We start from the raw sequence: 15,639 nt of genomic DNA on the forward strand, positions 1-15,639 counted from the left end.
TACCTATTGGACCATAGACTATCCAGAAATATGGCCTTTTAACTTAAAAGCCGCATGTTTTCAAAGGCTGAGGGCTCCAGAAAGCTTGCAGAAGCTGGAAACTGCTAGATTTGCTTTCCTAGAAGTCGTGATCCCAGATGAAGGGATTTTGTGGAGGCCAATAGCACGCTCTGTACAGGAAGGTCTAATTGCTAGAATCTTTTTGATGCTTGAAGTACCTATAAATGTTAGAATCCCAGCCGGTGGAATTTCTCAAAATTACAGAGGTTTCCATAGTCAATGAGCTTTCATTGACAGATGTATTACGTAGACCGAGATCTCCTATATACCGGATTCTCTAAAGCTCGGAGCGCTTAAAAGACGCGAAATTCTAGAAGTTCTAGCAATTTTCAAAGATCATAAATGTCTGTAGGCTGAAAGTATATGAAGACTTCCCGAGACCAGGAGCCTGCATAGGCCTTGAGGTCCCAGAGGCTGGAGCTTTTCATAGACGCAGGATGCTTGTAGAGCATAAGCTAGAAGCTTCCATAAGTGGTGTACTTCTTATGACCTGATATATACTGGCCTGGTCTAGTCAAAAATTAAATATATTTTAACCATATTGCATAACGATACCATAAGATCATTTGTTTTCAAGTGCAATACGAATTAAAACACTCACCCCTCAATGTATCAGAGACATGATTCTAGATTTACTTATTACGTATATAAAAGCCGGTGAGCAGGAGACTTCTTTGCCGAGTCTGTTAACTTATATTTATGAGGTAGGACTCTAAAAGCAATAGGGCCTCCCATGTTAAACATCGGCCTAGTACAGTCAAGTACTGTAAATATGAAAGAGTTGCGTTTCAGCTAAAAAGTTGAGCCCGGCTCGACGTTCAGAACATAAATGCACGAGTAAGAACAAGTCATGTGGTTACCAGCTCACTAATGTCAATGTGTAGGTAACCCGACATGCCAGGGGCTCGGTATAGCGACCACGCACGCTATCTCACTGCTCAGTACTCGGCGCTCTCCTCTGCCTTCAGCGGACTCCCTTGCTCACTTCATGTTCCTTAGTTCTCACTACCTACAGATATTTATGGACTACCAGTACTCACTTTTTCTCTCGTTTCCCTGCACCAGTATCCCTGAACCCTTTGGCGAACGGATTGTTGTCGATCTTCAACTGTGTTATCTGAAATGCAATTTGTCAATGTTTTAGTATTTAATTACACAAAAACTAAAGCCTACAATAATCTATACATTGTGTGTATATAGTGTATAACATTATTGTATGTGATGAGATGGTTTTTTATAACAAGATACTTTTTTATTTAATGATTTGTTTCCATAACACGGTGTTAGGCATATGTGGTTACATGCAATTTATTTCAGCCAACAGAGAAAAACTGAAATTACAAAGTTAAAGCCTCAAGCTTAAAAATACTCCCCACTAAAATAATTTAAAGCTATTTTTATACTAAAAGGTTAGGAGTTGAAATATTAAATAATTATATCGATCAGCGTAACGGAACTCATAAATGTATCCGGTTGCTTCTTTATTCTTTAAAAGTTCAGGACATTAAACTTGCATGTAATAGATGCTGGAGTTTACTGCAAATTCTGTGTGAGACATTGATTGCAGTGTGTTAAATAATTTTACTAAGTGCCCTTCGGCATAGACAGGGGCCAATGGCCAATTTCAAAATAATAAAAGTAAAAACGTTCTTTCAAAATGTGCATAGTACTACCTCCATACCAAGACCTTACAATTAAAATGCATGCTAAATTACATTTTGAGCTATAAGACTACTAAACCGTATATTTTAAAAATCTCGTTTGTCTTTCCAAGAAATAGTTCCTTTTACATTTGAAAGGCATTATATGACACATTAGAGTAATCATCTTCTTTCTTTCATGCACATACAGTGGATACACCTTTTAACTTCTAGTTCACTGTTTTATTTTATTGTATACTAAGCCAGATTTGAACCTAAAATTTTTCAATTTTTCATATTTTTATAAAATGAGTAGGTTTTAGAATCGAATAAGCTCTTGCTATATCTCAACTTGAAGTGAGTTTAATACACAAACACTAAATAAGTACTTAGTACACTTGAACTTTTTCTGTACAGCTTGCCCAAGCAGCGCAAAAAACTCACCTTCTCGTTCTGGTAGGCGGTAACAGCTATGAACTCAGTCTCTTTGAACACATAAGTTCGGAAGGTGGAGTACGGAAGCTTGAGGATGTCATTGGCTCTCACAAGGTGAAACCTCGGTTGGTACTTATGCATGGAGTTTAGTATTGTCTGTAACATAACAACCAATCAGTCTAACTTTAAAGCTGTTATCTCGTATTTATGTAACAGCAGCTAAAGCATTTCTACTTATTTAAAGTTGTAATCGCCTGAGCGTGAACTCGCCTGGCACGTTTTTTATTATTCAAATACTTTTTTGTTAAATAGCATCAATATCACGTAAATTTAACAAATGTCTGCTTCGCAGATTTTCTTGGAATTCCATGAGGGAAAGTGGAGGAATAGTTGTTGTTATTCACAGCTAGCATATACTCAGTTGTTAAGTGCGATTGCTATGTTTTTGTTTATGTCGTGTCCGCAAATTAAACATGCTTAAGTTCGAAAATTTCCAGGAAGTTCTCTGTAGAAACCTGACTGATCGTGGACACATGACCTGTGAATGACATAATCGTGTTGCACGATTAGTCGTACGATTGGAAAACCGCTGGAGGATACACATTAATATTACTCACACAAACACTCGCACACCTGTTCACTATTTACAACAGAGCTGTAGGCAGTTACTTAAATATCAATTTGTGGCGTCAGCCGGTTTCAGGCGCGATTCACACTGAACAGACGTCGGGCGGAGACGTGGCAGGGACATATGTCCCTTCGGCGTCTCTCCTATGTAAACAAATGACTCAATACACAGAGAGGCGACGTGGCGCGGGCGGCCACCCTTTCGCCACCGCCACGTCCCTTCACTAACTGTCGTGGCGTATTTAAAGAGGCATGCCCCTTGTGTTCGGAAGGCAAAATATTGTGATTTGTGGTTAGTTGTGCTGTTCCTTCATGCGAGACGACATCGAGTTCAACATAAAGTTCTGTGAGGAAGTTGAACAGTATCCATGTTTGTACGACAACAGTCGTTCAGATTACTGCAACAGAAGTGCGCAGGATCAGGCCTGGCAGAAAATCCTTAACAAGGTCCAAAACTACGAAGAAACACTCACGGGACATCCTATAGAAGTTTTGGAAGCGTTGTGGATATAAATTTAACTCACGCATCACAACAAATGTACCACTATCTCTCTTACTTAACCACAGTGGATGAACCCAAAATCTTCTCTTTTTCTGTAAATTGGCTACGAACACTACATCTAACATATCTTGATCATCTTCGTCACTGCTCTCCATGTTTTATTGTTTAACTGATTATACACCAGACTTCTTATTGTAATAACATACAACAGTTAACTACATACAAAACCACTCTACTGGCAAGTTTTCTCACGACTGTCGCGCGTCTGTGGTTGCCAGTGTGCATTGCACACGCCACATCACTGCCTCGTCCCTGCCTCGTCCGTGCCACGTCTCCGCCCGACGTTCGTTCAGTGTGAATTGCGCCTCAGACCTCGGCTAACAACGCCACCATAATCACACGGTAGGCGCGACGTAAATTGAACTGCTGAGAGTCGGTATGAGATCGCGGCTAACAACGCCAATGTATCGCACGTTAGGCGCAGTGCACACAGAAATCCGAAGAGTCTGTTTAAGACCCCAGCTAACATTGCCAGCTTAACTAGACGGTGGGAGAGACGTAAATTGAACTGCGGAGAGCCGGTTTCAGACCTCGGTTAACAACGCCACCATAACACACGGTAGGCACGGTGTAAATAGAATTACGGAGAGCCGGCTTGAGACCTTGGCTAACAACGCCACCATAACACACTGTAGGCGCGGTGTAAATAGAACTACGGAGAGCTGGTTTGAGACCTTGGCTAACAACGCGACCGTAATCACACGGTAGACGTGGTGTAAATAGAACTCCGGAGAGCCGGTTTGAGGGCGAGGGCAGACCCAGCTCTGGATGGTAATCGAGATGTCTAAAGAGCACTGCTGAAACACGTCATAAATTCGCTGCTGTCGAGCAGTAAAAAGTGCAAATTCGCAGCGGACTTAAATCAACATCGGCCGGCGGCAGGGCCGGCCCGCCTAACAGCGTAGTTCTTTGTTACACGGTGAAAGAAGAGATCTCCCCAATCGTACAGAGGTTTACAGCTAAAAAGAGTACAAGATCGGAGAGCCCCGAGGTATGACAGATCAGTTGACGGCGCGATGCGGTTGAGGAAGTTGCGGAGACCAGTTCAGAGTCGGCTGTCGAGATTTTAAACTACTTTGAATGTTAACGACGGAGCGGCGCCTCGACTAATTGAGTAGAAATTTCGGAGATAAGTCGCCATCGGTATACCTACAGAGGTTTAAGAGTTTGTAGGAATTTCACTATTAACAACATACCTGACTTTATGACTCTACAAATTTAGGAGTTTTCACCCGACGATCGGCAGATCGGATCGATATTTGTTACATTACCCGATATCGCCCAGTCGTCCGTAAAATGGAGAACGCTTCACGCGGTGTTAACCACTTAAATGCAGGCTAACAACGCGCGACGGCGGCAATCTGTAACGCTCCGCGCCGGTGAGATGGTGTCGCGCAGGAAATATTGTTATTGTTAGGCGCGTCACGTGCTGCATGAAATATGTACAAAGTTGTAAATGTGGTATTGCGGAGCGATGAGGAGTGTGGCCCATAACTCCGGGACAATCTGTGGCAGAATCTGTGACTAGGTATCTGAAAATAGCGCCACCACTCACACACCCGCTGAAACCGACCCAAATCGACCGTTCCACTGAGCGAGATTGGCTAGATTACAATAATTAGTGTGATGCCATTAAAGCGTTCCAAATAACCGGCGAGCTGCTAAAGCCCGACACCGTGTCCCGTCGCGGTCGAGGCCCGCCAGCCACCGTTTCCCGTCAGGGATCCTCCTTCACAGCATCCACAGTGCGCTGATTATACATTCGCAGCGAGTAATTTCTGATACTGCCTGTGCTTTTCGACCCTTTGGAACAAATGCCTTATAAAACATCTATTAAATGGTTAGTTGCAGTTGAAACAGAGTAAAACTAATCATGCATATAATAAGTTAGGCTCAGGACTAGAACTGTTTACAAAGTTTTACAGCCCACGCAGGAAAAACAAATAACAATAGTATGCTGCTTACAAAATAAGGAGCAATTCTTACGCAACAATATGGATGCGGGTGGTAGATAAGTATACGATAGATATTAATGGAATACCGGCTCCAATACGCGTGCAACTGTCAGAGGAGATTCTTTCAACTTTGTTTTAAAATCCATAAATTAAATCATTTGTGCTGGCTGCCAATCAGGTTTCGTCAGACATCCGAGTCGCGTAGGTGTCAACTTTATTACCTTTGAGAGTAAAAATTGTGAAGGATTTTGCAACTAAACAACGCATTGACCACCTTAGACCATTATTCCTTTATTCCGCCTGTAGTTTAGTACGTAATTAAAAATAGCAGCATTTCTTTGTTGTTAACGAATGAGATTTTTTGTACCCCGTGAATAAAATCAAAACTATATATTATCCTCATATGTGTATTACGTAGTCAATCTAAAATAAACATATCTTTACACTGTGGTGTCATTCCACAACAGGTAGAGACATTAATGTCTAAAACCTCCAACGCTAAGTTTCAGATAGGGCCAGCCCTTGAGGACTTACTGCGACAGACAATGGGGCAGATAAGGCCAAAGAACACCGCTCACCGCCCGGTAAGATGTTTTTAATTGGCCGGTAATGCAGTGGCCGAGGTCGCTTAGCTTTCAGGTGCGAAACCTTTCTAGATAAGGCGGAATTAGCTTGGCGGCCCAGGCCGCTCCACGCTGCCCGCGCCGCTCTCGACTGGTTTCTATTCTCACGACGCGACACTTGCATTCCTAGAAGCGGTTTCTATCGAAAATCGGGTAACATTTGATTAAAAGATATCAAATGAATTATTGTTATAGAAACGAACTTCGTTACTTGTCCCATAAATTGAAAGTGAAATAGGCTGTTATATCCTACTGCGACAAGTGTATAAAAGTTTGTATTTCCAAATAAGTTTGAGGATTAGAAAACAGCTGATAGCCTTACACAACCGTTAGTGCTTTCTGGTTTAGACTGATAACTACCTCGCACTCCTGAGCTGATTTCTAATACAAACAAATGCGTTAATGTCAATCGTTACTGGTATAAATAATGTGTGTGGCGTTAATAATAGGTGCGTATTAGGCCTAAGTTGTGTTGTTATATTTCTTTGAAATAAAATTCTACTAGAAGCATTTCCTAGTTACGTTCATGTAGTAATGTGTAGCAGTAAACATTGTACCCTATTAGCCCAAAAAATGTGTGTTTTTTTATTCACATAACAATCTTGCGGTTGTCATTGTCTCGTGGGACAGACGTCAACTTGTCCTCGAAACTTTTCCATTTTCCAATTACTTGCGAAAAGTGCACCTGTTGGTTACTAGGATTCGTAAATGTTTCTTAAAACATTAAATCATTCACCTTGATCAGGTATTAAATGTCACATTTTATTCAAATTACAAAATATTTACATAAATGCGTTCGTCCATATTTTTGTTTTATATAAGCGAATCGGATATAAGCTAATGTCATACTAGTGATTTGTAAAATATTTGTTAATATACACTTTGATTTTATTTATTGAGAACTCACCAATAATATACTAAAAAAATATATTTTCACGATTATTCGATAAACAAGTCTGACTGCCTATTTACCCACTAATTCCGTAATTATCACTCCCTTCTCAGACACCTTTCTATCTCTTGTTTTCGACATTACTCGCACATTAGCTCTATCTGTTTTTACCTCCATTTCGATGCACAAGTAGACTTCTAGGAAAACAGAAGTATAGTCAGTGGTGGCCAGATTGGATAATCACAGTAAGGAGACAGAATAACTATAACTTCAAACTCGATAGTGTTGTGAACCACTAGTATGTCCAACATTGAATCTCGCTAACAGTATGAACCTATGATCGGTGCATTGCCAGGTTGAACAGTGACCCTAGAGGGACAAGATATATTCAAACTCGTTGGTGCTACGAAACCTCTGATGATGTGCAGTGCCAGTTTGGACAATAGTCGTTGAGGCCAGATAGAATGTAAACTTAACCTCTTAATCTATGCAGTGCCAAGGTTGAACAATAATCTGAGAGTGACAAGATACATTCAAACTCGTTAGTGCTGCGAACCTCTGATGATGTGCAGTGCCAGTTTGGACAATAGTCGTTGAGGCCAGATAGAATGTAAACTTAACCTCTTAATCTGTGCAGTGCCAGGTTGAACAATAATCTGAGAGAGACAAGATACATTCAAACTCGTTAGTGCTACAAACCTCTGATGATATGGAGTGCCAGTTTGGACAATAGTCGTTGAGGCCAGATAGAATGTAAACTTAACCTCTTAATCTGTGCAGTAACAGGTTGAACAATAATCTGAGAGAGACAAGATACATTCAAACTCGTTAGTGCTACAAACCTCCGATGTTGTGCAGTGCCAGATTGAACAATAGTCGTTGAGGCTAAAAAATGAAAACTCGCTATTGGTATGAACCTATAACCGTTGCAGTGCTAGGTTCGACAGTAATCCTAGTGGGACAATATACTTACACACTTTCCAGTATTATGAACCCTTATTCAGGGCAGTACCAGCTTGGAGAATAATCGTGGAGAGTCTAGATCAAATTTAAACTTGCTACTGGTGTAAATCTCTAATCGGTGCAGTGCCAGGTTGGACAAAACTCCGTGAGAAAAGATACATGCAAACTCGCTAGTGCTATGAACCACTAATTGTTGCAGTGCCGCGTTGAAAAATACCCCTAGAGAGGATACATGTAGACTCGCCATGGCTATGAATCTGTATTCGGTGCAGTGTCAGGTTGGACAGTAATCCTACAGAGATAAGATACACGTAAACTCGCTATGTTATTAATTGATTTACGAGTTCCGAAAGTGTTACAGTTTGATAGTACCCAAATAATCAGTTTACTATGGTTTCATTCTTCTTTGATTCTAAAAACGGATTAGTGTTAACAATATTATACAAATTTTAAGTATGTTGAATTGTAGAGGGGGAAAAGGCTGTATGTGGGTGTAAGAGTGGCAGTTTTGTCTGCAACTGGGGACATTGGTAGCGAATTCGAAAGGACCGGGAGGAGGGGAGAACAGAGGCACTTAGACTAAGTGATCGTAGCGATGAGGTGATTTTATAGACCTCACAAGCACCTGAGCCGAACATGCCATTGTCGCTGTCCAGACATTGGCACATTTACTTGACTCTAAATTGCCGCTGCGGCACAACGTATGCCGCTTAGTGATCATTCCGGTCACCAGTACCCTGGTACTAACACATTCCAACGATTGACCACTTACTTTTTGATTAGTTTTTAACGTTCATAACAGCATAATATTTTAAGTATAGTTAAAAAGGTTAGCCTAACGATATAATAATGAGATACAACACAATATGACACTAAAACTATTAATTTAGTCAATAACTTACAGTTAGTATAACTTACTGTGCCATTCTCATAACAAACCAAAAGTCAAGAAACTTGTCACCAGTATTGCAAAAGTTGAGTTTGGTAATACGCTTCCAGACGAGGTGTAATACAAAGTGAAAATGAATGAATAATATAAAGTATTGAATTAACACAACTTGAATTTGCCGACTGCTTAGTAATGCAACGAGTAACAAATCGTAACATAACTGTTATGTCAATGTCGCTGTTCAACAACATTGAAATTTATACTATTTTTTCACTTATTTGTGTAGAAAATAAACTACTTAACTACTTTTCTTTAGTTGGTTAATGAATCAAACGTTAGCCAAGCCAGATCAAATATAACAGGTCAGCTAATTACATAATCCAATAAACATTTATTGTATGAAATGTAATTTTGTTATGATTTGAATATTTTATTTATGTAGGAAAGATAGACATTTTAAACCTTAACTAGTTTTAAACCAAGAGAATATAAGCCTTTTCAATTAATTATTAAACTCTTTAAGATTGAAGTGATTTCTTATTATGTGCTTTTAAGGGCGATGAGTATGATAACTTCTTCTGTAAAAGTTAATATTTTATTATAGCATATCAACATAATAATATCTAGACCTGTGTAATTTTAACCTAAATCGGAATGTACAATCATTTTAAAGTAATAGTTGGAATGTTTCACGTTCATGAGTATCCTTCTGAAGTAATTTACAGTTATTTAGTATTAAAACGATATGTTATTGAAACTAACGAGATCATTACCTACGTAATGTAAGCACGTACCTGCCTTGAATGTTACCACTCGGAGTACTAATTGAATATCTACATGGACAGATACTAATTCTGACAACGCATTAAACTGACTTCAGTCGCGGTATCGTTTTGTGCAATTAGAACAAAGTCCGGCCAGTTAACACGTACATCAAACTTTTCCATTTTCTACTGAAGAATGCGAGGGGACGGTACTTGACAGCGAAAGTGACTCTGCCACAGGAAATTGTTGAAACAAACATCGAGTTGGATAAGGCGAGACTAGCTGGAATGGTTATCGATTCCCGGTAAATTGGCAGTTGCCAGTGCGTAATCTAGAAGTGGCCGGGGCAGGCTTCCTGCCCAGATAGCTAGGCGACAACATGTAAAACGTGTTAGGGGACAATAGCATTGCTAATTGTGCTCTCAGCAAATACCGTCTATCAGTCATTCGTGCCGCCCGGCTCTCCGACAAAACTCCTTTTAAAATACTATTGTTTTCTGATTGCGACATAGCCTGTTAAGTGACTTACACAATCGCCATTTTGCACCAACTGGCAACTTGGCGTCGCCGAGGTTGTCTTTTTTAAAAAGCAAAACAAAAACAAACAAAAAAGTACCTCCACTTACTTATCTTTTCACCCGAACATTTGTGAGTGACACTTTTCAAAGAACAAATACTAAAACAAATAAGAACAAAATTATGTATTACAGTTTCATACGCCCTGATATTATGATAATTTCGTGGTGGTATCTTTCTTATTTAAACACTGCAGTATTGACTATCCATACTGAAGTACTACAATGCTGATGTAGAATCGTAATGGAGACCACAATGACGGTATGGAGGTTGTGATGGTATATAATGGTAGTGGCGTCTTGTATTTGGTGATCTACACTAAGTTACTGCAGGGCTGATGTGGAATTCTGAAGGTGATTATCGTTCTGTATTTGCGATAAGTAAGAACTGTGATGACAGAGCTACGATGATGTTCACTCGTGCTGTTTACAGTAGTTTTAGGAACCATTCTGAAATAGTGCCACGTCGACGAAGTGTCAAACTGGCGATCTTCCGCTCTACACTGCATTATAGATAATCACTAGATAATTTATGGTGATTTACAACAGTGTGGCTTAAAGTCGCACTTGTGGTTCTTCTTCTTGCTTACTAATAATCGTTATAGAGAAAAGTTATGTTTACTGGAAAGGTATTTGAAAGAACGGTGCTAGCTTAATCCAATGATAGTGTATGTCCTTTCTTGTGATTATATCTCATCTCTGTATACAGTAGTATTTATGAACAATACTGATATATCGACGAAATTCCGTGTTGATACTACGCCACATTATAAATTAACTAAATTATGTGATGTAAGGTCACATGAATTATTTTTATTTCTCCTGTGGATGTATGTATGATCGTCCTTACCGTGTTTTATTATGCTGATGCTTGTATACCACAAGGAGCTAACGCATGAATTTTCTTGTCCCATTCTCTACAACGTCAAGGGGCAAGTCTGGTTTAGACTGATTGGTTAAATTATGTTTAAGTGAAGATTATCTGTGTAAAATAAGTATTCAGTCTATCTATAGGTCACGAGACATACAAAGCCATAAAGGATCTACTAATAATAGCAAAACATATTTAATATTTCCTGTTTTATATTGTCCTCTATTAAAAGGAAGATTAGTTTAAGGACTCCACTATGTTTAAATTAACAGTATATAAATTCTTCACTGAGTTATTTATATTTAAATGAATTCCCAATGCCCCCTATAGTACAAGCCTTGTGTGTGTTAAAGTTGAGGTTATCTAAGTGGCGTTAAAACGTTATTTGTGTATATGAAGAAAATCTAGATCCGATCACCAAGAGTGCATTGTATTTGTTTGGATAATAACTGATAACAAATCAGTATGTTACCCATGAAGTCTCTTCCAGCACCAATACTTGAATTTTACTGTTATAGAATAGAACTAATGCAAACATTTTAGATTTTATTTTAAATCAGTAGTAATATTTTTGGTATTTTATAGAATTTCCATCTAAGAAAAGTTATTATAAAGTATATGACTGACCATTTATACTCAACACTGTTTAAATTTAAGTAAAGACAAAACAGACGTAGAACTGGACATTTCAGTTACAATGTGGATCTGTGGAAATTCTTAAAAAGTTAAAAGTATCACTGTTTTTATTATGAGATGTCTCAGGTACCACGAACCTTTTAGGCGAAACAACTGCAAAGGGTGCCTTTTATTGAGTGAAAGGTTTTTGAGCGCAAGTTGTGAAGAAATCATATCAATATCTCCTGAAAATCGGACTTCAAACACTTTTATTGTTGTCTTTTAAAAGTAATGTTTAGCAATGAATTGGCTCCCCATTAATTTTTATTCTTGAAATAATCTATATGGCATAAAATCTGGCGAAAGTGATGTCAATGTCAAGATGCAATCTCGGGTTAGTTGTTTACTTGCATATTTAAATTAGATTTAGTATGACGGGGTACGGAAAAGTAGAAACTGCGGTAGTTAAGGGGTGGGGTGCCATTTATGTACCACCCCCTGTTTAGATTAGGGGGTCCTTTTTTAAGTTATGAAGTGTTTGATAACAATTCATGTTCCGGAAACTTGTACTCATGTATTGTAGTTATTCCCATACAAAACTGAATATGTCACGAAAATAATAAACAAAAGCCAAAATATGTAAATGGTGTTATAAACGTAACAAGAAGCCCCAACTACGGTTTAAATATGACAAAGAAAGTTTCTAAATAAATACAGACAAAGTAAACCTGGAAGAACCTAAAATATATGGAGCTGTGGAGAGCATTAGGCAAGGAATCAATAGAAGAGGGAGCAGGGAAGGGCAAAGGGGAGTTGATTGCTCTACTGCTGATCCACGCAATCAGAATCAGCAATCGCTATCAGCAAGTAAAACGTTGAAAAGCCTTAAATAACAAGTTATACGTAAGTTATTCAGGAAATTTACTAACTAACACTTAATACGAAATAATTTTCATCCAGTTTTTTAACGAGATTTAGGTTTAATTAATCACTGTTATCTCTATATTGGCTTCAAACTTCCAAGATCAATCACAGATGTATATTTAACACTTAATTCTGGTAAGTTTACAGTAAAATTTCCTAGAGGAACGTTTTTCAAGAAACAAATATAAATAAATGTTTCCCTGTATGCTAAATAAAGCTAACACAAATGAAGACGACTCAGTTTTACTTCTCACGCTGATGAAATGCTGTTCCGTACTTGCGTATAGTTTGTACTTCTCTACTCATCCAACTGACTACTTGGAACAGTCTTTACCTAACACTGAGCCTGTTGAGTTTTATTGCTAAGATCTTCGTCTTCACTTTGCCAATACAACATAAGTCACGCACAATACACATGAATATACTTCAAATATATGTGTGTGTGTGTGTGTGTGTGTGTGTGTGTGTGTGTGTGTGTGTGTGTGTGTGTGTGTGTTATAATGTTATAAATAACTACTTGACAACGTCATTTCACATTTATTGCCTTATGATGGAACATGTCCTATTGATTTCCATAGCTTCTTAACGAGGCTAAACAATACGTTTATTATCAAAGTTTGGATTCAATCCGGGTTGGATTAGTGATTAGTGTTAGTTAAGAGATCCATAAATATATCCACACTTAATGTCACGTGTGTATTCATATTTGAAACTGAGCTATGCTTATTTCGTATAGACCGATACATACGGTACTCCAAAATCATATGAAACACAAGATAGGAGCCATAAGCCCACGTCATAAAAATGAGATTTGGAGATATTTATGAGATAAGGTACAGAAGAGTGATCTTGATCCACCACTGACAAACAATAGTTAGCGGTTTAACAGTAATATATCGTACATTGCAATGATTGGCGATAACCTCACGATCCCTGGGCCGCGCCCGCGGGGCCGCGCCGCGTGCCTCACCGGACAACCGTCGACCAGATGTCGGATTGTTTGTTGATGGAACTGTGTCGGGCAGATTGATATGCGAGCGGCCAGGATCATATAACTGCAATTAAAGTCCATTAACACCCCCGTTAAGCAGTAAAGCCGCCATGCTGCGGCCGCGGGGGAGAAGGGAGGGGAGATATACATCTCTTCTGCGCCCTCTCCCATTACCACCCTAATTTATTGGTCGAATCGCCAGAATCATAATTTAATGCTTGTTAACGGGCTCATGCTTCAGATCTAATTTGTCGGGAACATCCTTCCCTGTCGCTACGCTGTAACTCTCTCGAGAACGGATGACAAAAACTCGCGGCGGCACACAAAAACATAAAGCGAGCAGGTCGGTGATCTTTCTTTTCATCCGCATCTTAGCGTGATCGACCCAAAACCCTACCCGTGCGCGTTTTAGTACATTACTCATATCAATTTTATAGTTACTATCAGTTACTAAAGTTACAATGTTACATCATAACTTATAGATCACCGAGCCACTGCTTCGACTGCTTTAAAACAAATTCTATTCTAGAAAAATCATCTGTAACATCGACATATGTTGCCACAGAATTAAATGTCTATCTCGGCTGCAACCCAAGAAATCAAGATAGAAATGCCACATTATTTGCAATAATGCTAAAGTTTAGTTTTAAATAAAATAAAACTTTATCTATCTACTAGCCACCATTTAAACGACATATTACAGTCTTAAATTATATTAAATCTGCGTGTAATATCAATTAATTATTTATATTTTAATACAGCCTAAAATAACACATATAGATATATTATATTATTTGTATACACAGGAAATGACTTTTTTGCCGAAAGTGTTTATAGTAAGTGGATCACAAATAACGGAATACTTGTAAAATGTATGCAGATGTGGCATTCTGCAGTATAATTTCGGGTGTTTAACTTCCTAGTATATCAGTTTCTGGCAAACCATCCGCCATATAGTAACATAGACGAGACTCCCAGTTTTTGTCATGAGAACTTCTAGATATGGCTTGAGTATTGATGAACTGAAAATATTTAATATATTCTTCTTTGGATCTTTACTCGAGTGTGAATGTGCCCCTGGTCACTCGACCACCTGGGTACCTTCAGCCTAAAGTGAAGGGAGCCGTAAACTTGCTTTTGAGAAATCTTCGGTCCGTAAACATTGCCGGCCTTGTTTCCCGGGCAACAAGAAAGGACAGCGCAAATCTATTATTCCCGCACCAGATGTTTAGTACTAAAGGTGAATGCTTAGAACTATAATTTTTGCATTCCTCATCGTCAGGAATCATAGTGTCAACACAGTGTTACAATTCTCTGTATTAGGCCTGTACTCAGGATGTCTTATGCTAACGTCACTCTGTAAGGTTCATTGTGCCATTACGGAACACAGAATTACAGTTATGTTGGACAGTCAATGTTTGAATCACGTTGTGCTTTTAGTGTGTACGGGTTAGGATTAGGATATGATTCCACACTGAATGCAATGCTAAATAATAAATTTATAATGATAATATGATATATAGTTAACGTATGAGTTACATTGTTTCGACCTCTGGCTTAACCGTAATATAAAACGTATATTGTAACTTATCTGTTATCTTTACCCAGAAATCGAAATTAAGTACTTAGTTATCATTGTTATTAGCATTTTAACACTCAAACCGTATTACTATAACTTACTTACAGATTGTTCTAATATACAATTACTACTGTTGAGTAGTTTTTTTTTAACTAATACTTCTTATGTAGTACAAATTTATAACGATGTTTTGGTCCGTAAATTTTACATGGAAGCAATGGATGACTTTATATGCTATTTCATGTTGTGAGATCGTAAATCAGAGTTATATCTTACGTTAACTAAATATTGTATTAATCACTTAACGTGTTTATTGTTACGTTTTTATTAAAATGAATTATATAAAATATCGGTAGTAGAACAGTGCTTCTATGCATTCTGTAAAGTGGTTTAAAGACAAAAATGCAAATTATTGAGCTACATTAGTGACAAAATCATATAGTAATTATTTCTGGCGATGCTACTGACTTTTTCTTGACTTCTCACTTTGAAACAACTCTATATTTCCTTTTTGCTTTGCTACCTGAGTTCTGTTATTAGTATTATATACATCTGATTTAAGTACTGTCATGATCCGTGACAATCCTCGCTTCTAATAACATACATAATGACACCTTGCCTCTTAGAAGACTTCTTTGGAACAGATATGTCGACAGGTATATAAAGTGTTGCT

At 38.3% G+C, this 15,639-nt stretch overlaps 1 protein-coding gene across 7 annotated transcripts in view; it reads right to left on the reverse strand.

Annotated features, from left to right (window-relative positions):
• LOC124369045 (optomotor-blind protein-like) overlaps positions 1-15,639 on the reverse strand; it is a 134,363-nt gene that overhangs the window by 18,673 nt on the left and 100,051 nt on the right. For all 7 annotated transcript variants that reach the window (XM_046826740.1, XM_046826738.1, XM_046826735.1 and 4 more), the window contains 2 exons: positions 2,145-2,291; positions 1,101-1,177 (listed from right to left, as the gene is read on the reverse strand). In XM_046826740.1, the coding sequence (XP_046682696.1) occupies positions 1,101-1,177; positions 2,145-2,291 (224 nt within the window). The remainder of the gene's footprint in view (positions 1-1,100; positions 1,178-2,144; positions 2,292-15,639) is intronic.

The sequence above is a fragment of the Homalodisca vitripennis genome, chromosome X, assembly GCF_021130785.1.
Source record: "Homalodisca vitripennis isolate AUS2020 chromosome X, UT_GWSS_2.1, whole genome shotgun sequence".
In the NCBI taxonomy this organism is placed as follows: Eukaryota; Metazoa; Arthropoda; class Insecta; order Hemiptera; family Cicadellidae; genus Homalodisca; species Homalodisca vitripennis.